General features: G+C 36.0%; 1 protein-coding gene across 2 annotated transcripts in view; it reads left to right on the top strand.

Moving 5' to 3' along the window:
• The window catches only part of LOC106063845 (uncharacterized), a 102,049-nt gene continuing 75,931 nt past the window's right edge, over positions 1 to 26,118 (top strand). Inside the window, exons 1-8 of one of the 2 annotated variants that reach the window (XM_056009518.1) lie at positions 1 to 170; positions 3,743 to 4,060; positions 9,553 to 9,668; positions 10,576 to 10,789; positions 12,033 to 12,350; positions 18,373 to 18,488; positions 19,396 to 19,609; positions 20,862 to 21,179. In XM_056009518.1, coding sequence (XP_055865493.1) covers positions 98 to 170; positions 3,743 to 4,060; positions 9,553 to 9,668; positions 10,576 to 10,789; positions 12,033 to 12,350; positions 18,373 to 18,488; positions 19,396 to 19,609; positions 20,862 to 21,179 — 1,687 coding nt within the window. In that variant the 5' untranslated portion in view covers positions 1 to 97. The remainder of the gene's footprint in view (positions 171 to 3,742; positions 4,061 to 9,552; positions 9,669 to 10,575; positions 10,790 to 12,032; positions 12,351 to 18,372; positions 18,489 to 19,395; positions 19,610 to 20,861; positions 21,180 to 26,118) is intronic. The other variant, XM_056009517.1, reaches the window with a different exon arrangement.

Genomic DNA, 26,118 nt, shown 5'->3' with positions numbered 1-26,118 from the left:
TTTTTTTTTTAAACTGAACAGAACTGTGAAATAATTTCCAAACACATGTTGTTTTTAAACAAAGTAATAGGCAATATGCAGATTCATCTTAATATAAATGTTTGCAATGCATCGTACTGCTGTGATACTGACTATTTATCTTATAAGCGTGTCAGCGGAGAGAGAGAACGGTTAGTTATTTTATGTGCTTGCTTTATTATTTTTATTTAGTTTCGACTTCAAATAACGTATCAGCTATTCTTCTTTGACTCTAAATGAGACAATTGTCCAATTACTATTTTAGGTAAATATTATCTACAATTTTATTACTATATTGTCTAATCTCATTTCGAAATCATAGATTTTGTTAGTTTACTTATTAATAGCTTTTGGGGTGAAGAGACAGTTGGGTTAAATGTGTTTCAAAAATTATAATAATGAAAAATAATAATAACAAAACGGTAGATTTTTATCGCCCTAATCTGCTGTTCATTGATAAAAAAGAAAAAAGCAGCTACTTTTATTGACATCGCCGTACCACTATCTCATAATTTAAGAAAAACTGAAACAGAAAAACAACGAAAATATGGGAACCTTAGCTTGGAGATTAAGTGTTTAGGGAAGTTATCCAAAATAACACTATACCCCATTGTTATATCAACCGAGGGGATAATAAAAACTGACCTAACAGACACCTTCAAGGCCCTTAACATTCCTAGGAACATTCTCGTTGCCTGTCAGAGGGCGGTACTGTTTCAGACCTTTCACATCACCAGAAAATTCCTCAGTGGAAACTGATAAGGGAACTACGATGAAATTTATTTCTTTTTAACCCTTAAAGTGCTGAGCTTTTTTTGTTTTAAAAGGGTGCATACAAAACGGAATTACTATTCTAGTGTTTAGAGTTTAGAGGGTAAGCTGCCACACGCGTCTAGAGGGTTAACGAAACTCGACCCTGACAGCGCTAGAGAATGACTACTTGTTCGTTTCTAACATAATAATTATAAATTCCTAAAAAGAATCTCGTAGTCTGTCAGAGGGCGGCACTGTTTTAGATCTGCCATATCACCAGATAATTCCTCCGTGGACAACAATGAATTTTGTTTCTCACGAACGAAACTTGACCCTGGCAGTGCCAGAGAATGAATATTTGCTCGTTTTTAATATACTATGCTTATTCCAGAAGAGTTAGAAGAGTATTATCAAAGACGTGTTGCACTGTTTGTTTTAATGTGAAAAATAATGCAAAATTTCTTTAAACGATCAAAAAATTGGTGAATTTGATGGGGGCCGCCTCTTTGTAATATTGTTTAGTTGTTAAATCTTCAGTTAAACATTCTAGTGAGGCTGCGTTGCAAGAAATACAAATCTATATTCACAGTTTTAAGATTAAAAACGAATATCTCTGCCCGTAAAGCACATGGTACAATGGTACAATCTTTAGATCCCCTAAAATAGGGTCAGATCATGGGCGTAGCCAGGATTTTTTTTCGGGGGGGGGGGTTAGAGGGGGGGAAGACACCCCGCAAAAAAAAAAAATATGTATTTATGTGTGTGTGTGTACATAATTTTTATTACATTCTGACCCTTCATTCTTTCGGAAGACGTTTATTGTGACCTAGAATAGGTTCTTCCATGAGTTAGTGGAAAAATTGTAGATTCCCCGCCATTACTAGCAAGGGGGTCTTGGGAAGCGCTACGAGCTTCCCCAGCGCGGGGAGAAACCCCGCCGCCAAGCAATATTTTTTATATTGAAAACCAACAAAATGCTTATTCTGAGGTATCTACAGTGCATTTTCCTGCTATTAAAAAGTTCTATTTCAAAAACCTAATGTGCTATTCTTACTGACTTAGACCCTCCCGCGCCGTTCGGCGCATTTGCTGTTAAGCTGTGTCCATAAAATTGTAGATTCCCCGCCATTAATAGCAAGGGGGTCTGGGGGGAGCGCTAGGAGCTCCCCCAGCGCGGGGCGAAGCCCCGCCGCAAAGCACAATTTCTGGTTTTGAAAGTCAACAAAATGCATATTCTGAGGTATCTACACTGCATTTTCCTGCTATTAAAAAGTTTTATTTCAAAAACCTAATGTGCCATTCTTACTGCGCCGTTCGGAGCATTTGACGTCAAGCTGTTTCCATAAAAATCTGTTTCTGGTAATGTCTGAAGCCTCTTCCCACCTGCCATGAGGACCTCCCTGAATGAGTGGCGTCAAGTTGTACTAGGATATCATGGCAACTCTTCTTATGCGTAATTTATTTTGTCGGAGAACATGACCAGCAAACCTCATGCGTCGCTCTCTCACAATCTTACTAATGGGTCGACTCCCAGTTCGGCATAAGATTTCCTTGATTTAGACCCGATCTCTATAACTGACTCCTAAAATCTGTTTTAGCCATCTTTGTTGAGCCACATTTTGTGTTTTTCAATTTTTTTCGGCAGATGACTATTCACAGCAGTTTATTAATGGAGCCCTGCCACTGGTAAAAATGTGTAACCTCTCTTGAATACGCTCTTGGAATTAAGTGACTGTAGTTTGCTTTAGATTTGATATCGAATAGAGAAGTTTTATCGTCAAAACCATCTGTTGGGATTTTCCACCTCAAAATGCTCTGTAGGGGGATCTTAAAGTCAAAACCATCTGGAGGGGTTTTAAACTTAAAAAAAAAAGCCATCTGTAGAAGAGGGGTTTAAACTCAAAACCCCCGATTGGATTGGCTACGCTAAAATAATTTTAGTGTGTAATTTGCTTTTTTTTTTATATTGAAGAGGTATTTTTAGCATGAAACCCCTCTGAATGGGGGTTTAAACTCAAAACCCCTTTTGGCAACGCTCATAGCATTTTGAGCCCGTTATCTGCTTTTTTTCTTACACTGAAGATGTATTTTTTATCCTCAAACCCCCCTGGCGGGGGGTTTAAACTCAAAACCTCTTTGGCTACGCTCATGGATTTTAGAGTGAGTAATTTGCTTTTATTTATATTGAAGAGGTACTTTTTAGCTTCAAACTCCACTGGAGGGGAGTTTAAACTCAAAACCCCTTTGACTACACTCATAACATTTTGAGTGTATAATTTGCTTTGTTTTTATTATTAAAGAGGTATTTTTTACATTCAAACCCCGCTGAAGTGGGGTTTAAACTCAAATCTGAGTCAAAACCCATTTAGCTACGCTCATAACATTTTGAGTGCGTAATTAGCTTTTTTTTTATATTAAAGAGGGGGTTTATCATACATTTTAGAGGGGGTTTTAAAATCAAAATCTTCCTTAACTGTGGCTCTTGGATAGGGGGGGATTTTCGATTGCGTTTTTGTTTGTTTTGTTTTATAGAAGAGGGGGAGTTAACTGCAAAAACCCCAGGTAGAGGGTTTAAAACTCAAAACCCCTGGTATGGGGTTTTAAACTTAAAACCCCTGGTAGGAGTTTTTAAACTCGAACCCCTCTGGTAGGGGTTTTAAACTCAAATCCCCTTTGGTTGTGCTGGGGCAAGAGATGGTTTAGTATTAAAAACTCACCTAAAATAAACAAAATCAAAGCGAAAAATCAGTCATTAAATTCCGACTCCCCCCCTTCGGGGGGGGGGGATTTCATTTCGGGGTTTGAACCCCAAACCGCCCCCCCCTGGCTACGCCCATGGGTCAGATCATGCATACATTCTTAACCTTTAAAAAAATTTACATTTAAGTATTTTTTAAAAAGTTTTTCTTATTTTTTTGCATTAAAAATCATTGGATCCATGCTGTGATTTTTTTTTCCTTTTTGTTTACAGCTAAAGAGTCGATTTCCTGCAGTCCGACTTTGGAAGGCTCCGAACTTATCGTCAATGCAACATGGAATAACACTGTTGATATGTCAATCAAACACAATGAGGTTATAGTCTTGGTGTGTAGGGCGAAGCAAAACTGTACACCTATTTACAAATTCCCATTCAAACTAGCGAATCCAGTGGACATAATGGACAGCATATCGTCGGTCACACTGAAAGTAGAGACCGCGACCAGAGAAGGTTCACAACCAACGGGAGGCAAATGGAGCCTACACTATTTCGGAAAGGGGGAGATAGTAAATACAAACTGCTTAGTTGTAGGTAAGTGTTCTTACATCACAAATGCCGTTTTCGAAATACTTATGTCTTCACCAAAGTATGAGTATTGTTATAGTACTCTTCTCGTTCATAATGTTAAAATGTTCAATATTTTGTTTTAGATAATCTAATAGCTTACAGAGAATTTAAAAAAAAAAAGTTTTGTCATCTTACTTTGTGTGTCTCTTTGTCTGTATGTCTGGTACACATTTTGTAAAAGCTATTCCTCTAGCGTATCATTTTCAGATCAAGTTAAAACTGAACCCAATTTGTCATTGCCACTAAAAAAAACATGAATAAAAAAAAAGTTACCAAATAATAAATTAATTAGTGGTAATTAATTGTGTTTGATATAAAAGAGAAATAAACCTTACAGTATTGTGAAACTTAGCTGTAAATGTGCAAGTCTTTCCCTCATATAAACTTTATTTTTTAAGAGTTTTTATCGGCCCCGAAAGGGGAATAGACGCTATAATTTCTGTGTGGTCTGTCTGTCTGTCTATCCGTCAGTCCGTCCCGTTTGAATCTCGTAAACTAAAATAGATATTGAAAATCCGGCATCGTGATATTTTAGACCATTTAAAGTTATGATGCATCGGTTGCTTTACCCTTTTCTGAAAGCGGACAATTCAAGTTTGAAAATCAACTATGCAAGCAGGTTTTTTTTACATAAAAATACATCATTTTTGCACCTATTCACTCTTACTAGTAACAAACACGGGAGGCTATTTAGTAAGGGAGATGACTATTTACCACGGTTTTAACACTTTAATGTAAACGGTTGTAGATTTTTTTGTCAAAAAAATATTATTTTTTCTTACAATTGTATTGTTAAGTTAATTTATGTAAGTTCTGCTATACTACATTTACACACAAATAAATGTTTAATTTTTTTAAAGAGAAAAAATCTATTTAGTATGCATATAAGTGAAACATAATTTAAAACAATAATTAATATGTAGTTTTTCATATGCTCGCTTAAACAGCAGTGCTGGTGCATTGTAACCATGGAACACAAAACTAAATTATTTATTTTTTTTTGGAAATGTTTTCTTTTTTACACGAGGCTTTGAATAAGAGATAGACCTTTTACAAAACAATTAGATCAATTAGATAATCATTATATGTCTTCCGTTGGGCCAGGTTCAAATCCAACGTAACCTTCACTTTTACCTATCCCTTGGTCTGTTGGATCGCTGGGGCACCACACAAGATCTGTCAACCTTCTTTCTCCATTCTTCTCTGTCATTAGCATTTGATTTAAATTCTTCTGATATTCTTTCTAAATATATTAAAACTTGCCATTTTACCTTCCCGGGTGGACCACTTTGGGGGCCGATTTTGCGTTTGTGTTTCCACACAAACTGTCTTTATAAGGACTTTTTTTTTCGTAACAAGATCTGGTCAAACGATTCTTCTGAAGACCATATTTCAATGTGTCTTTACTTTATTCTTTATTGCTTATTTTATTTCTATAAAATTATTGTTTTTTATGTTAAATATTGGTTATGCATAAATTAGCAAGAGCTTAAGGAAAATGATAATGAGTACACAAATACATTCAAATTATTCGGACTGTTCCAGAGATCCCTTGCTATATGACTCGAAATACTAGTATTGAGCGTAAATAAATAATGTGAACATGCAACTTTGAACATTTGTGCGCCCAAGGGGATGTGTCATCGCCAATGTGGAACATTTTAAATCCGATAGTCCTTTTAGCTCCTTGGCTAAATTAGCTGATTATGCGGCTCTAATAGCTCTGTTCTCAGCGAGCTCATATCTATATGTCTATCATAGATAAATAAGCAACATTGAAAAATACTGTAATAATATTTTTTAATACTAAATGTTGAAAAAAAACAACCAAAGAAATAAACATCGATTTTCGTCAGGAAAAGATGGAAAATGATGACCTGAGAGAACATTGAAATTGTGCAAACTTTTAAATACCTTTCACTGTCTTAGATAATAAATTAAATTTTACCCCAAATAATGTTTTTATCATCAAAGAAATGCGACTAAGATACCGATTACTAAGAAAAATGTCGTCCTCTAGTGTAAGCGAAAAGACTTTGTCCATGTTTTACAATGTTTTCATCTGCAGTATTTTAAGTTTCAATTTCTAAGCCTGGCATGGATATCCGCTGACAAAGGGAACATTAACAAGCTGAATATCAAAAAATTTTTTTTTTAATTAAGCTAATATTAAGTGTATCAATTAGTTTGTATTAATCATATAATTAAATTTGTAATAGATCTAGAATAACAATTAAAAACATCTTTACTTCATGCTTTCAGCGTACTCAAAACACAATGATCTTATCACTTGTCTGGACCAGTTTGAAGGGGGAGAAAGAACAGGTTATCTGGGTGATCGCTTTTTAAATGTTTTGGTTTTTTAAAGGGGAAATGACCTGAATTTGAGCTTGTGGGACAAAGCCTTTGGGTTCTCAAGCTAATGCGTAGCCACTATGCTAGTGAAGAGTCAATGAACATGGAAGATTGTAAATTTAACTATAGTTTCTATTTTATATTTGTGTTCACTCAGACGTCAAGCTAAAAAAAAGGGGACTAATTCAGTTTATACCACTACTTCAGTCTGTCAAGTACTATTTCTTTCCCTTGTGCAAAAATTTCAGTTTGATATGAGATTGGGTGTAGGAGAAATCACATATACAACCTTTTTACCATACAGACAGACTGAGTGAATTTCTATAACACTTTTTACATTAACGTAAGTAGCTAAGAATGTAGCTCAAGACTATTTAAATGTTGACAATGGCTCTCATAATGCACAGCAAAAATCATTTTGTCGAGAAATTGTATGCATTAAAAGAATCTGTTTGTGTTTTCCTTAAAATGGAAATATATATGTAACATAGGGTCACTATGGTCAGTGTCACCCAATGCATTTTAGTTTAAGGTGTCCTCACCCCTGTCGCATGAGATTTTCGGGACATGTTCTCCGACAAAAAGAACTGCGTAGAGTTGCGATGACATGGAGGCCAATACGAAAAAAGCGCAAACAATGACGTCCTCGTATAACTTGGCGACACACCTTCATGGAGGACCTCAGAACAGTGGACACCAGGTGGGAGGAGGCTTCAGACATTTCCAGTGACAGATCTTTCTGGAGACAGCTTGCCGCACAACAAAATAAATAGGTGGCTACTGTGATGTTGCTTATTCAGGCTGTCTTGAAGTCAACCAATTACTCAGCAAGCGTTTGGGTGTAATTGTTCGGGTGTATTACGTGTAGTTGACCAACAAGTCAGACAAAATAAAACAACACCTGTTTTTAACAAGTGAAGAGATGTAGTCAACTCTGATGAACAATTGTACATAGATTTATTCTAAGAAAAGGCCACAGTAGAAGTCTCTGTCACTAAACACGTCGTTACCCTGGAGTGTTCTATCGCTAACTGATTTTTCAGTCTCTAACCCAACATATCCCAAACGTCACTAGTCCCGTTCAATATACGTCTTCTATGGTGCGTCGCTAAATAACTAACCTATATAAATAAGGTGTCTAACACTACACACCAGTAAAATAAGTATTGATTCGAACTCGATATTTTGTTATTTACGGCCTTTTCAAAAATATTTATTAAATAAATTAAATATCAGATTTAGAAAACTTGAAACTTAACTAATATGAATGAATTTTTAAAGACTTTTTAGACTTAAGGGAAATGGTTTTACATTATACAGGTTGTTGTTTTTTTTTTGGTTCAAACCTTTACAAAATTACGAAAGGGTAGGATGTGTGAAGTATGAGACACACTTGAGGCATAGAGCATGTACGTTTGTAATAGGTTTAATCGTCGTTACGTTATCATCGTCTTTATCAAGACATCTTGAAGCGGCTTGATTATTTTACTCAAGAAGACGTCAATAGAACGATGGAACTTTACTCGGGATCGGATGTTTGTTCTGAGGTTGGTACACTAAAATCGAGTGAGTAATTGAAACATCGTCTTCAGAAGAATCGTTTGACTAGATCTTATAGCGAAAAAAAAATCCTTATAAATAATGAAGACGATAATTAAGTATCTTAAAACATTAGTGATAATGATGTTTCTATAAAAGTAATATAATCCTCAAATATAGATTACCTACAATGCAAAAACAACCTTTTTTTTTTCATGTTCGTATAAAAACACTTTGTCCTTCCCCTTTATTATAAAGAAACTATATAATTTTAGATTTATAAAATTGACTTATATAAACACGCTTGGGTATTTTATCTCTTTTATTAAAAATTGAATTTTTTTTTAATCGGCGTCACCTCTTGGTGGGTGTCATACGGGGCTGGCCGCACACCACTAGTGACGCCACTGCAACATAAAAAACATGTGTATGAAGGAAGGAAGCACTGTGGCTATTGTCAGCTAGTATTTCAAGGCTTGTGACATTTTGGCTGGAAAATGTTGAAAAAATTTAATCCACCTGTTAATCACCTTCATAATCTTTTTACAAAGCTTATCGCAACTCACTCTATCTGTCTGTCTGGACAAAGGTATGTACACGTTATTTCTCTCACAGCTATTCTCAGATCAAGCTGAAACTTCGCACAATTATTCATTAACATAGACAAGCCATAATTCAAAAAATAAAATAAAAAACAGTGAATTAATTACTGGTTATTTATAATTTTGTTTCATATTAACAAGGGAAACTAATCCTTCAGTATTCATAGATATGACTAAATTTGTTGGCTTTAGTGTCCTTAAATACTTGTAAACCTTTTTTCTCTCTCATGCATCCTCCGATCAAGTTAATACTATTCTTCTTGAAACTGTCAGGTACAGTTGCACCTTCGGCTCTTGGAACCCTTAGCCAGCAAAAGTGAACAAGAGCTTAATTTCACGGCCTGAATGAGAACAGTGTACACTGTTCTGTCTGGCGGGGTGTCAGGCTCGTGGCCGAAGACCGCGTGCACCGGGACCCCTGCCATTTTTCTTTTCTATACCAGGCTAACCGTGCGGGACACTCCATTTATGTAACGGCCACTTGAGGAACAGCGCCTGGATTGTGACGAGGTTGTGGGAGCTTCTTTACAACTCCGCACAGTGCAATGAGGATGCTCTCGCACATCCTTAGGCACCCCCACGGGAGTCTTGTTTTGCTACCCTTTAGTCTAATCGTTTCCTCCTACGATCGTTTCCACTCGGGCGTCACTATGAGGCAGGGCAGCATGCCCGGGAGTTGATACTATAAACAATTATGTTACCTAACAATACAGGAATCAATTTTTAAAATACTCAACTAGTGAATAAAATATTGGTAAATACGTATTTTGTTTGATATCGAATAAGGAAAATAACTTTTAGATCATTAACGATATAGTTTTAAAAAGGTTGTTTTTTCCCCTAAGCTTTGTTTTTTTAAATGGATTTTTAAAATATTTTGCTTGTTTTTCCTTGAGCATAATATATGTGACATAGTTATTTTAAATACGATTATTTGTCATGTATTACACTTTCTTTCAGCTATGAGTGACATCCAATGTGAAAGTAACACAACAACTTCCGGTTTCTGCATCACTTGTTTTGCAAGTCAAGTTTTCCCTCCGGCTCTGTGCGAGATCAGTGTCAACAATTTTAGAGTAAGTTTTATAAACTACTAGCCTGAAAATACCCGCGGCCTGCTGGCATTAGTTTGGGTATTACTGATCCAGTGGATTGGATGTAGATCTAAGTCAAATAAATGGCAAATGTTTTCTTATCAATTTTTTTTTTATCTTTTAGATATTAGTTTAAAGCACATTCCTTAGAAGACTCAAATTTAATGACCTAAACTCACCACACTACGTCATCAGAACCAGTGTAGTGCTACAACACAAGCTGTCGTTATGTTATCCCCCAACCAAGACGTCACAGCTTCAGCCATAATAGTGGATATGTATGTGTATCCAAATGTTATCGGCAAAGAATATCCTCGGGAGTTTAGGAAACATTCAAGAGTCTTCTTTGACTTGGGTTTAGTTTCATCTTACTTATTTTTTTCTTCATTTAATACTTATGACTTATTTTTAATTGATTTCTTTGTAATTGTGTCACAAATCGCCTCATTTATGGTATGCATTGGGTGATTATGAAGACCCTTGTCTAAGATTTTTGGCGAGCAACTCCGTCTAAAATTGTCTATTTATAGTCTCGTCACTCCAATGAAATTCCCGATCACCTTACCCTTATTATAAGCCTATAACACTCCTGACACTAGTTCAGTCTTTTGACGACATGAACACAGTACTATCTAGCAGTGTAGTGATATCACACTAACGATGAAAATATTGAAAGCTGTCTTTTAACCTTCCTGAGTGAACCACTTCGGGGGCCGATCCTAAGTTTGTGTTTCCACACTAACTATCTTTGTAACTTTGTATTCTAATTAACTCACCGGTTCTGTGATGCCAAGCATATTGCGATATTTTTAAGCTATATAGACGTTCTTGGAAATGTATTCCAAACAGTTTTAAGTGTTGAGCTATTATTTTAAAATACATTTCTTAGGAGACTCAAATCGTATCGCAAGACCAGATTATCTACACTCACCACAATACTTCATCAGAACCTGTGTACTACAACTCCAGCTGTAGTTATGTGATCCCAGGCCAAGACGTCACCGCTTTAGCCATCACAGTGGATGTTTATATGTATCCAAATTTTATCGGCCAAGAATCTGCTCAGAAGTTTAGAAAACATTCAAGAATCCTCTTTGACTTGGGTTAATTTTTTTTTACTCATCTTTCTTCATTTCATACTAATGATGTATTTTGAATTTATTTCTTTGTAATTGTAAACATTCTGCAAATGTTGTGCTTTGCTATACGACCTTCGGGATGCTAAGACCGTCACCCTGTACAAGAACAAAGGTGACAGAAGCGACTGCAGCAATTACATGGGAATTTCTTTCCTAAGTATTGTAGCCAAAAACTTTGCTCGAGTGATACTTCCCAGGTTACATAAACCACTGGCGGATCCAGGGGGGGGGGCAGTAGGGGCGATTGCCCCCCCCCTCTCGGCCGACCCCCCCCCCCCGAATGGGGGGTCGGACGAATATTAGTATAGAATTCACACAATTTGTAGACAAATTTATTACTTATGCTAATAATATATAATAATTATTTATATTTCAACCTATCTTTACATTATTTTCCCCCCCCCCTTTCTAGTATGTTGGCCGATTTGGTGGGGTCGGGAGGGGGCGACGGTATCAATCCCGCCCCCTCTTATACTTTTGAGTGGGAGTGGTGGTCCAATTTATTTTGTAGAAATCACAGCTTGCTAACAGAATCAATTAAATATCTATATGATTAAAACTTGTTATTGATATTTTAACCAATCTTTACATTATGTCGTTCCCTGTTTGCCGATGGATTGGGGGGGGGGCGAATAACTCTACTGCACTTTCCACCTAAACCCTTTGAGTTGGAGGGGGGGGCGGTCCTACTTTTATGGAGAAATCATAATTTGAGAACACAATTAGTTTAATTAATATATAAATTTATCTTATATCTAAATGGCTAAATGTAGAAAAAAATCCCCCCCAAACGCCCCCTCCTCCCCCCGAAAAAAAATCCTGGCTACACCTATGGATCAACCTTTCAACATTCAAGGTAGAGTAAGACTACATTTAGCCATAATATGAGCATAGCCAAATATGATTTGTAACAGAAAAAAAAAACCTATTTTAAAAGTCGCTATTTATACTAATACTACCTATTTTATCTTAATATATTAAAAGTCATATTAGTAGATTATTTTTACTTTTTAAGTGCATGCGCATTGTAAGTTGTTTTTTAACAAGTGCTTGTTACTTTTTAGTCTAGTTTTGTTTCAAAAAAATCTTGTTTAATCTCACGATATTTAATTTATCCTTAAAACAAATTAGTTTGTGTATTATTGCATTTCTTTTGTGTTTGTGTGTTGCCAATAAATTATTATATTAATTTTTGGATGTCTTACAGCTAAAGAGTCTATTTCCTGCAGTCCTACTTTGGAAGGCTCTGAACTTATCGTAAATGCAACATGGGTTAACACTGTTGATATGTCAATCAAACACAATGACGTCATAGTCTTCATCTGTATTGCAAAGCAAAACTGTTTATCTATTTACAAATTCCCATTGAAACTAGCGAATCCAGTGGACATAATGGACATCATATCGTCGCTCACACTGAAAGTAGAGACCGCGACCAGAGAAGGTTCACAACCAACGGGAGGCAAATGGAGCCTACACTATTTCGGAAAGGGGGAGATAGTAAATACAAACTGCTTAGTTGTAGGTAAGTGTTCTTACATCACAAATGCCGTTTTTGTCTTTACTAAAGTATGAGTATTCTTATAGTATTCTTCTCATTCATAATGTTAAAATGTTCAATATTTTGTTTTAGATAATCTAATAACTTACAGAGAATTCAAAAAAAAGGTTTTATCATCTTACTTTGTGTGTCTGTTTGTATGTCTGGTACACATTTTGTAAAAGCTATTCCTCTAACTTACCATCTTCAAATCAAGTTAAAACTGAACCCAATTTGTCATTGCCACTAAAAAAAAATATGAATAAAAAAAAATTACCAAATAATAAAATAATTAGTGGTAATGAATTGTGTTTGATATAAAAGAGAAATAAATCTTACAGTGTTGAGAAACTTAGCTGTAAATGTGCAAGTCTTCCCCTTATATAAACTTATTTTTTTTTTAAGTTTTTTATCGGCCCCGAAAGATAATAGACGCTATAATTTCTGTGTGGTCTGTATGTCTGTCCCGATGAAATCTCTTAAACTAGAATAGATATTGAAAATCCGGCATCATGATGTTTTAGACCATTTAAAGTTATGATGCAACCGTTGCTTTACCCTTTTCTGAAAGCGAACAATTTAAGTTCTAAAATCAACTATGCAAGCAGTTTTTTTTTACATAAAATACATCATTTTTGCACCTATTCACTCTTACTAGTAATAATAACGGGAGGCTATTTAGTAAGGGAGATGACTATTTACCACGGTTTTAACGCTTTTATGTAAACGGTTGTAGATTTTTTTGTCAAAAAAATATTATTTTTTTTTACAATTGTATTGCTAAGTTAATTTATGTAAGTTCTGCTATACTACATTTACACACAAATAAATGTTTCATTTTTTAAAGAGAAAAAATCTATTTAGTATGCATATAAGTGAAACATAATTTAAAAAAATAATTAATATGTATTTTTTCATATTATCGCGTGAACAGCAGTACGTATGCTTCATGGCCATGGAACACTAAAATAAATGATTTTTTTTTTCAGAAATGTTTTTTTTAACCACGAGGCTTTGAATAAGAGATAGACCTTTTACAAAACAATTAGATCAATTAAATAATCATTATATGGCATCCGTTAGGCCAGGTTCAAATCCAACGTAACCTTCACTTTTACCTATCCCTTGGTCTGTTGGATCGCTGGGGCATCACACAAGATCTGTCAACCTTCTTTCTCCATTCTTCTCTGTCATTAGCATTTGATTTAATTTCTTCTGATATTCTTTCTAAATATATTAAATGTAAACATAGAGTTGAAGCTAGGTGCTGAAACAAATGATACATACATATATTAAACATAAATGAATAACAGCACCAGGGACCAAGTTTTTAAGAGAGAAAGTAGTGAATTAAAATGCTACGAAAATAAGGGCATGCGCCGACCTGTGACACTGGATTCGACACCACCGCCTAGCGATAACGCACCAAGCGAAACTAGCCTCTAGACCATCGGAATGTCCAAAAAACATTCTTCTGATCCAGAGTCATTTCGCCCGTATGCAAATTACCACCCCAGTGGTCAAAGGTCACAAGCTCCAGCTAGCCCCTCCCCCACCCTCGCAGCATCCGTTCACTAACAACTTCGATAGAGCCGACACAGACAGCCGTTAGGCATGTATTAGACAAACGATGGCTCTATCTAATTGTTTATCTCTCACAAAGACAAGTGGACAACATAAACACATTACATATAGAAGCTTCAGTGGGTACGAGCAATAATGCTTTAAACGTAATTAAACGTAATGTGTCTTTACTTTACTCTGTATTGCTTGTTTTATTTCTATAAAATTATTGTTTTATATGCTAAATATTGGTTATGCATAAATTAGCGAGCGCTTAAGGAAAATGAAAAAGAGTATACAAATACATTCAAATTATTCCGACTGTTCCAGAGTTCACTTACTATATGACTCGAAATACTTGTATTGAGCGTAAATAAATAATGTGAACATGCAACTTTAAACATTTGTGCGCCCAAGGGGATGTGTCATCGCCAATGTTGAACATTTTCAATCCGATAGTCCTTTTAGCTCCTTGGCTAAATTAACTGATTATGCTGCTCTATTTGCTCTGTTCTTAGAGAGCTCATATCTATATGTCTATCATAGATAAATAAGCAACATTGAAAAATACTGTAATAATATTTTTTAATACTAAATGTTGAAAAAACACCAAAGAAATGAACATCGATTTTCGTCAGGAAAAGATGGAAAATGATGACCTGAGAGAACATTGAAATTGTGCAAACTTTTAAATACCTTTCACTGTCTTAGATAATAAATTAAATTTTACCCCAAATAATGTTTTTATCATCAAAGAAATGCGACTAAGATACCGATTACTAAGAAAAATGTCGTCCTCTAGTGTAAGCGAAAAGACTTTGTCCATGTTTTACAATGTTTTCATCTGCAGTATTTTAAGTTTCAATTTCTAAGACTGGCATGGCAATCCGCTGGCAATGGCAACATTAACAAGCTGAATACAAAAATATTTTTTTTAATTAAGCTAATATTAAGTGTATCAATTAGTTTGTATTAATCATATAATTAAATTTGTAATAGATCTAGAATAACAATTAAAAAAATCTTTGCTATTACACAAAATTTTTACCAATTGTTTTCGTTTAGCGCAATTTCATGCTTTCAGCGTACTCAAAACACAATGATCTTATCACTTGTCTGGACCAGTTTGAAGGGGGAGAAAGAACAGGTTATCTGGGTGATCGCTTTTTAAATGTTTTGTTGTTTTTTTAAGGAGAAATGACCTGAATTTGAGCTTGTGGGACGAAGCCTTTGGGTTCTCAAGCTAATGCGTAACCACTATGCTAGTGAAGAGTCAATGAACATGGAAGATTGTAAAGTTAACTATAGTTTCTATTTTATATTTGTGTTCACTCAGACGTCAAGCTAAAAAAAAGGGGTACTAATTCAGTTTATACCACTACTTCAGTCAGTCAAGTACTATTTCTTTCCCTTGTGCAAAAAATTTCAGTTTGATATGAGATTGGGTGTAGGAGAAATCACATATACAACCTTTTTACCATACAGACAGACTGAGTGAATTTCTATAACACTTTTTACATTTACGTAAGTAGCTAAGAATATAGCTCAAGACTATTTAAATGTTGACAATGGCTCTCATAATGCACAGCAAAAATCATTTTGTCGAGAAATTGTATACATAAAAAGAATCCGTTTGTGTTTTCCTTAAAATGGCAATATATATGTAACATAGGGTCACTATGGTCAGTGCATTTTAGTTTTCGGGACATGTTCTCCGACAAAAAGAACTGCGTAGAGTTGCGATGACATGGAAGCCAATACGAAAAAAGCGCAAACAATGACGTCCTTGTATGACTTGGCGACACACCTTCATGGAGGACCTCAGAACAGTGGACACCAGGTGGGTGGAGGCTTCAGACATTGCCAGTGACAGATCTTTGTGGAGACAGCTTGCAACACTATGCGCCGAACGGACCTAAGACTGCGTAAGTCTCCATCCCCTTCAAAAAATTAAATTGCTACAAAATAAATAATTGGCTACACACCTGTAAAATAAGTATTGATTCGAACTCGATATTTCGTTGCTTACGGCCTTTTCAAAAAAATAGTTATTAGATAAATTAAATATCAGATTTAGAAAACTTGAAACTTAACTAATATGAATGAATTTTTAAAGACTTTTTAGACTTAAGGGAAATGGTTTTACATTATACAGGTTGTTGTTTTTTTTTTGGTTCAAACCTTTACAAAATTACGAAAGGGTAGGATGTGTGAAGTATGAGAGACACTTGAGGCATAGAGCATGTACGTTTGTAATAGGTTTAATCGTCGTTACGTTATCATCGTCTTTATCAAGACATCTTGAAGCGGCTTGATTATTTTACTCAAGAAGACGTCAATAGAACGATGGAACTTTACTCGGGAGCGGATGTTTGTTCTGAGGTTGGTACACTAAAATCGAGTGAGTAATTGAAACATCGTCTTCAGAAGAATCGTTTGACTAGATCTTATAGCGAAAAAAAAATCCTTATAAATAATGAAGACGATAATTAAGTATCTTAAAACATTAGTGATAATGTTGTTTCTATAGAAGTAATATAATCCTCAAATATAGATTACCTACAATCCTTCGGGGGGCGTGTCTGCGGGGCGTCCACGCGGTCCTGGTGCGGTCCCAGCTGCGATGGGCGGGTCGCGTCTGCAGATTGGAAGACCGCCGCATCCCTGGACGACTCTTGTGTGGCCAGCTGGGCGAAGGGGGGCGCTCGCGGGGTGGGCGGGGACACCCTCAAAGCTTCTCTGAAGGCGTTCAGCATAGACCCAGACACCTGGAAGACAGAGGCACATGACAGAGCATCATAGCGTCGCGCTGTGAAAACTGGCGCACAGGTTGCTGAGGAAAGAAGAACGGCGCTGGCAGAGGAAAGGCGACAGAAAAGAGGAGCAAGACAAACGACACTAACTCAAGCTGGAATAACCTGCCCAGTGTGCGGCCGAACATTCCGGGCTCACAAAGGTCTCACCAGCCACATGAGGAGGCATAAAACCCCAGTGCAAAGCCCTCAGCCCCCTGGATGACAAAGTGGTCATCATCGAACCACGATGGACGAACTATATATACCTACAATGCAAAAACAACCTTTTTTTTTCATGTTCGTATAAAAACACTTTGTCCTTCCCTTTTATTATAAAGAAACTATATAATTTTAGATTTATAAAATTGACTTATATAAACACGCTTGGGTATTTTATCTCTTTTATTAAAAATTGAATTTTTTTTTAATCGGCGTCACCTTTTGGTGGGTGTCATACAGGGCTGGCCGTACACCACTAGTGACGCCACTGCAACATAAAAAACATGTGTATGGAAGAAGGAAGCACTGTGGCTATAGTTAGCTAGTATTTCAAGGCTTGTGACATTATGGCTGGAAAATGCTGAAAAATTTTAATGCACCTGTTAATCACCTTCATAATCTTTTTACAAAGCTTATAGCAACTCACTCTATCGACTATCTGTCTGTATGGAAAAAAGTATGTACACGTTATTTCTCTTACACAGCTATTCTTAGATCAAGCTGAAATTTCGCACAAATATTCATTAACATAGACAAGCCATAATTCAATAATTAAAAAAAAAAGTGAATTAATTACTGGTTATTTATAATTTTGTTTCATATTAATTAGGGAAACTAATCCTTCAGTATTCATAGATATGGCTAAATTTGTTGGCTTTAGTCTCCTTAAATAATTGTTAACCCTATTTCTCTCTCATGCATCCTCCGATCAAGTTGATACTATTCTTCTTGAAACTGTCAGGTAGAGTTGCACCTTCGGCTCTTGGAACCCTTAGCCAGCAAAAGTGAACAAGAGATCCATTTCACGGCCTGAATAAGAACAGTGTACACTGTTCTGTCTGGCGGGGTGTCAGGCTCGTGGCCAAAGACCGCGTGCACTTGGAGCCCTGCCATTTTTCTTTTCTATACCAGGCTAACCGTGCGGGACACTCCATTTATGTAACGGCCCCTTGAGGAACAGCGCCTGGATTGTGACGAGGTTGTGGGAGCTTTTTTTACAACTCCGCACAGTGCAATGAGGATGCTCTCGCACCTCCTTAGGCACCCCCACGGGAGTCTTGTTTTGCTACCCTTTAGCTTAATCGTTTCCTCCTACGATCGTTTCCACCCGGGCGCCACTATGAGGCAGGGCAGCATGCCCGGGAGTTGATACTATAAACAATTATGTTACCTAACAATACAGGAATCAATTTTTAAAATACTCAACTAGTGAATTAATTATTGGTAAATACGTATTTTGCTTGATATCGAATAAGGAAAATAACATTTATATCATTAACGATATAGTTTTAAAGGGGTTGTTTTTTCCCTTAAGCTTTATTTTTAAAAATGGATTTTTTAAATATTTTGTTTGTTTTTCCTTGAGCATAATATATGTGACATAGTTATTTTAAATACGATTATTTGTCATGTATTACACTTTCTTTCAGCTATTAGTGACATCCAATGTGAAAGTAACACAACAACTTCCGGTTTGGGCATCAATTGTTTTGCAAGTCAAGTTTTCCCTCCGGCTCTGTGCGAGATCAGTGTCAACAATTTTAGAGTAAGTTTTATAAACTACTAGCCTGAAAATACCCGCGGCCTGCTGGCATTAGTTTGGGTATTACTGATCCAGTGGATTGGATGTAGATCTAAGTCAAATAAATGGCAAATGTTTTCTTATCAATTTTTTTTTTATCTTTTAGATATTAGTTTAAAGCACATTCCTTAGAAGACTCAAATTTAATGACCTAAACTCACCACACTACGTCATCAGAACCAGTGTAGTGCTACAACACAAGCTGTCGTTATGTTAACCCCCAACCAAGACGTCACAGCTTCAGCCATAATAGTGGATATGTATGTGTATCCAAATGTTATCGGCAAAGAATATCCTCGGGAGTTTAGGAAACATTCAAGAGTCTTCTTTGACTTGGGTTTAGTTTCATCTTACTTATTTTTTTTCCTCATTTAATACTTATTACTTATTTTTAATTGATTTCTTTGTAATTGTGTCACAAATCGCCTCATTTATGATATGCCTTGGGTGATTATGAAGACCCTTGTCTAAGATTTTTGGCGAGCAACTCCGTCTAAAAAGTCTATTTATAGTCTCGTCACTCCAATGAAATTCCCGATCACCTTACCCTTATTATAAGCCTATAACACTCCTGACACTAGTTCAGTCTTTTGACGACATGAACACAGTACTATCTAGCAGTGTAGTGATATCACACTAACGATGAAAATATTGAAAGCTGTCTTTTAACCTTCCTGAGTGAACCACTTCGGGGGCCGATCCTAAGTTTGTGTTTCCACACTAACTATCTTTGTAACTTTGTATTCTAATTAACTCACCGGTTCTGTGATGCCAAGCATATTGCGATATTTTTAAGCTATAAAGACGTTCTTGGAAATGTATTCCAAACAGTTTTAAGTGTTGAGCTATTATTTTAAAATACATTTCTTAGGAGACTCAAATCGTATCGCAAGACCAGATTATCTACACTCACCACAATACTTCATCAGAACCTGTGTACTACAACTCCAGCTGTAGTTATGTGATCCCAGGCCAAGACGTCACCGCTTTAGCCATCACAGTGGATGTTTATATGTATCCAAATTTTATCGGCCAAGAATCTGCTCAGAAGTTTAGAAAACATTCAAGAATCCTCTTTGACTTGGGTTAAGTTTTTTTTACTCATCTTTCTTCATTTCATACTAATGATGTATTTTGAATTTATTTCTTTGTAATTTTAAACATTCTGCAAATGTTGTGCTTTGCTATACGACCTTCGGGATGCTAAGACCGTCACCCTGTACAAGAACAAAGGTGACAGAAGCGACTGCAGCAATTACATGGGAATTTCTTTCCTAAGTATTGTAGCCAAAAACTTTGCTCGAGTGATACTTCCCAGGTTACATAAACCACTGGCGGATCCAGGGGGGGGGGGGGCAGTAGGGGCGATTGCCCCCCCCCTCTCGGCCGACCCCCCCCCCCCCCCCCGAATGGGGGGTCGGACGAATATTAGTATAGAATTCACACAATTTGTAGACAAATTTATTACTTATGCTAATAATATATAATAATTATTTATATTTCAACCTATCTTTACATTATTTCCCCCCCCCTTTCTAGTATGTTGGCCGATTTGGTGGGGTCGGGAGGGGGCGACGGTATCAATCCCGCCCCCTCTTATACTTTTGAGTGGGAGTGGTGGTCCAATTTATTTTGTAGAAATCACAGCTTGCTAACAGAATCAATTAAATATCTATATGATTAAAACTTGTTATTGATATTTTAACCAATCTTTACATTATGTCGTTCCCTGTTTGCCGATGGATTGGGGGGGGGGGGGCGAATAACTCTACTGCACTTTCCACCTAAACCCTTTGAGTTGGAGGGGGGGGCGGTCCTACTTTTATGGAGAAATCATAATTTGAGAACACAATTAGTTTAATTAATATATAAATTTATCTTATATCTAAATGGCTAAATGTAGAAAAAAATCCCCCCCAAACGCCCCCTCCTCCCCCCGAAAAAAAATCCTGGCTACACCTATGGATCAACCTTTCAACATTCAAGGTAGAGTAAGACTACATTTAGCCATAATATGAGCATAGCCAAATATGATTTGTAACAGAAAAAAAAAACCTATTTTAAAAGTCGCTATTTATACTAATACTACCTATTTTATCTTAATATATTAAAAGTCATATTAGTAGATTATTTTTACTTTTTAAGTGCATGCGCATTGTAAGTTGTTTTTTAACAAGTGCTTGTTACTTTTTAGTCTAGTTTTGTTTCAAAAAAATCTTGTTTAATCTCACGATATTTAATTTATCCTTAAAACAAATTAGTTTGTGTATTATTGCATTTCTTTTGTGTTTGTGTGTTGCCAATAAATTATTATATTAATTTTTGGATGTCTTACAGCTAAAGAGTCTATTTCCTGCAGTCCTACTTTGGAAGGCTCTGAACTTATCGTAAATGCAACATGGGTTAACACTGTTGATATGTCAATCAAACACAATGACGTCATAGTCTTCATCTGTATTGCAAAGCAAAACTGTTTATCTATTTACAAATTCCCATTGAAACTAGCGAATCCAGTGGACATAATGGACATCATATCGTCGCTCACACTGAAAGTAGAGACCGCGACCAGAGAAGGTTCACAACCAACGGGAGGCAAATGGAGCCTACACTATTTCGGAAAGGGGGAGATAGTAAATACAAACTGCTTAGTTGTAGGTAAGTGTTCTTACATCACAAATGCCGTTTTTGTCTTTACTAAAGTATGAGTATTCTTATAGTATTCTTCTCATTCATAATGTTAAAATGTTCAATATTTTGTTTTAGATAATCTAATAACTTACAGAGAATTCAAAAAAAAGGTTTTATCATCTTACTTTGTGTGTCTGTTTGTATGTCTGGTACACATTTTGTAAAAGCTATTCCTCTAACTTACCATCTTCAAATCAAGTTAAAACTGAACCCAATTTGTCATTGCCACTAAAAAAAAATATGAATAAAAAAAAATTACCAAATAATAAAATAATTAGTGGTAATGAATTGTGTTTGATATAAAAGAGAAATAAATCTTACAGTGTTGAGAAACTTAGCTGTAAATGTGCAAGTCTTCCCCTTATATAAACTTATTTTTTTTTTAAGTTTTTTATCGGCCCCGAAAGATAATAGACGCTATAATTTCTGTGTGGTCTGTATGTCTGTCCCGATGAAATCTCTTAAACTAGAATAGATATTGAAAATCCGGCATCATGATGTTTTAGACCATTTAAAGTTATGATGCAACCGTTGCTTTACCCTTTTCTGAAAGCGAACAATTTAAGTTCTAAAATCAACTATGCAAGCAGTTTTTTTTTACATAAAATACATCATTTTTGCACCTATTCACTCTTACTAGTAATAATAACGGGAGGCTATTTAGTAAGGGAGATGACTATTTACCACGGTTTTAACGCTTTTATGTAAACGGTTGTAGATTTTTTTGTCAAAAAAATATTATTTTTTTTTACAATTGTATTGCTAAGTTAATTTATGTAAGTTCTGCTATACTACATTTACACACAAATAAATGTTTCATTTTTTAAAGAGAAAAAATCTATTTAGTATGCATATAAGTGAAACATAATTTAAAAAAATAATTAATATGTATTTTTTCATATTATCGCGTGAACAGCAGTACGTATGCTTCATGGCCATGGAACACTAAAATAAATGATTTTTTTTTTCAGAAATGTTTTTTTTAACCACGAGGCTTTGAATAAGAGATAGACCTTTTACAAAACAATTAGATCAATTAAATAATCATTATATGGCATCCGTTAGGCCAGGTTCAAATCCAACGTAACCTTCACTTTTACCTATCCCTTGGTCTGTTTGATCGCTGGGGCATCACACAAGATCTGTCAACCTTCTTTCTCCATTCTTCTCTGTCATTAGCATTTGATTTAATTTCTTCTGATATTCTTTCTAAATATATTAAATGTAAACATAGAGTTGAAGCTAGGTGCTGAAACAAATGATACATACATATATTAAACATAAATGAATAACAGCACCAGGGACCAAGTTTTTAAGAGAGAAAGTAGTGAATTAAAATGCTACGAAAATAAGGGCATGCGCCGACCTGTGACACTGGATTCGACACCACCGCCTAGCGATAACGCACCAAGCGAAACTAGCCTCTAGACCATCGGAATGTCCAAAAAACATTCTTCTGATCCAGAGTCATTTCGCCCGTATGCAAATTACCACCCCAGTGGTCAAAGGTCACAAGCTCCAGCTAGCCCCTCCCCCACCCTCGCAGCATCCGTTCACTAACAACTTCGATAGAGCCGACACAGACAGCCGTTAGGCATGTATTAGACAAACGATGGCTCTATCTAATTGTTTATCTCTCACAAAGACAAGTGGACAACATAAACACATTACATATAGAAGCTTCAGTGGGTACGAGCAATAATGCTTTAAACGTAATTAAACGTAATGTGTCTTTACTTTACTCTGTATTGCTTGTTTTATTTCTATAAAATTATTGTTTTATATGCTAAATATTGGTTATGCATAAATTAGCGAGCGCTTAAGGAAAATGAAAAAGAGTATACAAATACATTCAAATTATTCCGACTGTTCCAGAGTTCACTTACTATATGACTCGAAATACTTGTATTGAGCGTAAATAAATAATGTGAACATGCAACTTTAAACATTTGTGCGCCCAAGGGGATGTGTCATCGCCAATGTTGAACATTTTCAATCCGATAGTCCTTTTAGCTCCTTGGCTAAATTAACTGATTATGCTGCTCTACTTGCTCTGTTCTTAGAGAGCTCATATCTATATGTCTATCATAGATAAATAAGCAACATTGAAAAATACTGTAATAATATTTTTTAATACTAAATGTTGAAAAAACACCAAAGAAATGAACATCGATTTTCGTCAGGAAAAGATGGAAAATGATGACCTGAGAGAACATTGAAATTGTGCAAACTTTTAAATACCTTTCACTGTCTTAGATAATAAATTAAATTTTACCCCAAATAATGTTTTTATCATCAAAGAAATGCGACTAAGATACCGATTACTAAGAAAAATGTCGTCCTCTAGTGTAAGCGAAAAGACTTTGTCCATGTTTTACAATGTTTTCATCTGCAGTATTTTAAGTTTCAATTTCTAAGACTGGCATGGCAATCCGCTGGCAATGGCAACATTAACAAGCTGAATACAAAAATATTTTTTTTAATTAAGCTAATATTAAGTGTATCAATTAGTTTGTATTAATCATATAATTAAATTTGTAATAGATCTAGAATAACAATTAAAAAAATCTTTGCTATTACACAAAATTTTTACCAATTGTTTTCGTTTAGCGCAATTTCATGCTTTCAGCGTACTCAAAACACAATGATCTTATCACTTGTCTGGACCAGTTTGAAGGGGGAGAAAGAACAGGTTATCTGGGTGATCGCTTTTTAAATGTTTTGTTGTTTTTTTAAGGAGAAATGACCTGAATTTGAGCTTGTGGGACGAAGCCTTTGGGTTCTCAAGCTAATGCGTAACCACTATGCTAGTGAAGAGTCAATGAACATGGAAGATTGTAAAGTTAACTATAGTTTCTATTTTATATTTGTGTTCACTCAGACGTCAAGCTAAAAAAAAGGGGTACTAATTCAGTTTATACCACTACTTCAGTCAGTCAAGTACTATTTCTTTCCCTTGTGCAAAAAATTTCAGTTTGATATGAGATTGGGTGTAGGAGAAATCACATATACAACCTTTTTACCATACAGACAGACTGAGTGAATTTCTATAACACTTTTTACATTTACGTAAGTAGCTAAGAATATAGCTCAAGACTATTTAAATGTTGACAATGGCTCTCATAATGCACAGCAAAAATCATTTTGTCGAGAAATTGTATACATAAAAAGAATCCGTTTGTGTTTTCCTTAAAATGGCAATATATATGTAACATAGGGTCACTATGGTCAGTGCATTTTAGTTTTCGGGACATGTTCTCCGACAAAAAGAACTGCGTAGAGTTGCGATGACATGGAAGCCAATACGAAAAAAGCGCAAACAATGACGTCCTTGTATGACTTGGCGACACACCTTCATGGAGGACCTCAGAACAGTGGACACCAGGTGGGTGGAGGCTTCAGACATTGCCAGTGACAGATCTTTGTGGAGACAGCTTGCAACACTATGCGCCGAACGGACCTAAGACTGCGTAAGTCTCCATCCCCTTCAAAAAATTAAATTGCTACAAAATAAATAATTGGCTACACACCTGTAAAATAAGTATTGATTCGAACTCGATATTTCGTTGCTTACGGCCTTTTCAAAAAAATAGTTATTAGATAAATTAAATATCAGATTTAGAAAACTTGAAACTTAACTAATATGAATGAATTTTTAAAGACTTTTTAGACTTAAGGGAAATGGTTTTACATTATACAGGTTGTTGTTTTTTTTTTGGTTCAAACCTTTACAAAATTACGAAAGGGTAGGATGTGTGAAGTATGAGAGACACTTGAGGCTTAGAGCATGTACGTTTGTAATAGGTTTAATCGTCGTTACGTTATCATCGTCTTTATCAAGACATCTTGAAGCGGCTTGATTATTTTACTCAAGAAGACGTCAATAGAACGATGGAACTTTACTCGGGAGCGGATGTTTGTTCTGAGGTTGGTACACTAAAATCGAGTGAGTAATTGAAACATCGTCTTCAGAAGAATCGTTTGACTAGATCTTATAGCGAAAAAAAAATCCTTATAAATAATGAAGACGATAATTAAGTATCTTAAAACATTAGTGATAATGTTGTTTCTATAGAAGTAATATAATCCTCAAATATAGATTACCTACAATCCTTCGGGGGGCGTGTCTGCGGGGCGTCCACGCGGTCCTGGTGCGGTCCCAGCTGCGATGGGCGGGTCGCGTCTGCAGATTGGAAGACCGCCGCATCCCTGGACGACTCTTGTGTGGCCAGCTGGGCGAAGGGGGGCGCTCGCGGGGTGGGCGGGGACACCCTCAAAGCTTCTCTGAAGGCGTTCAGCATAGACCCAGACACCTGGAAGACAGAGGCACATGACAGAGCATCATAGCGTCGCGCTGTGAAAACTGGCGCACAGGTTGCTGAGGAAAGAAGAACGGCGCTGGCAGAGGAAAGGCGACAGAAAAGAGGAGCAAGACAAACGACACTAACTCAAGCTGGAATAACCTGCCCAGTGTGCGGCCGAACATTCCGGGCTCACAAAGGTCTCACCAGCCACATGAGGAGGCATAAAACCCCAGTGCAAAGCCCTCAGCCCCCTGGATGACAAAGTGGTCATCATCGAACCACGATGGACGAACTATATATACCTACAATGCAAAAACAACCTTTTTTTTTCATGTTCGTATAAAAACACTTTGTCCTTCCCTTTTATTATAAAGAAACTATATAATTTTAGATTTATAAAATTGACTTATATAAACACGCTTGGGTATTTTATCTCTTTTATTAAAAATTGAATTTTTTTTTAATCGGCGTCACCTTTTGGTGGGTGTCATACAGGGCTGGCCGTACACCACTAGTGACGCCACTGCAACATAAAAAACATGTGTATGGAAGAAGGAAGCACTGTGGCTATAGTTAGCTAGTATTTCAAGGCTTGTGACATT

The sequence above is a fragment of the Biomphalaria glabrata genome, chromosome 14, assembly GCF_947242115.1.
Source record: "Biomphalaria glabrata chromosome 14, xgBioGlab47.1, whole genome shotgun sequence".
Lineage (NCBI taxonomy): Eukaryota > Metazoa > Mollusca > Gastropoda > Planorbidae > Biomphalaria > Biomphalaria glabrata.
Note: the sequence above shows the minus strand (reverse complement) of the source record. Positions and strands in the feature narration are given on the sequence as shown.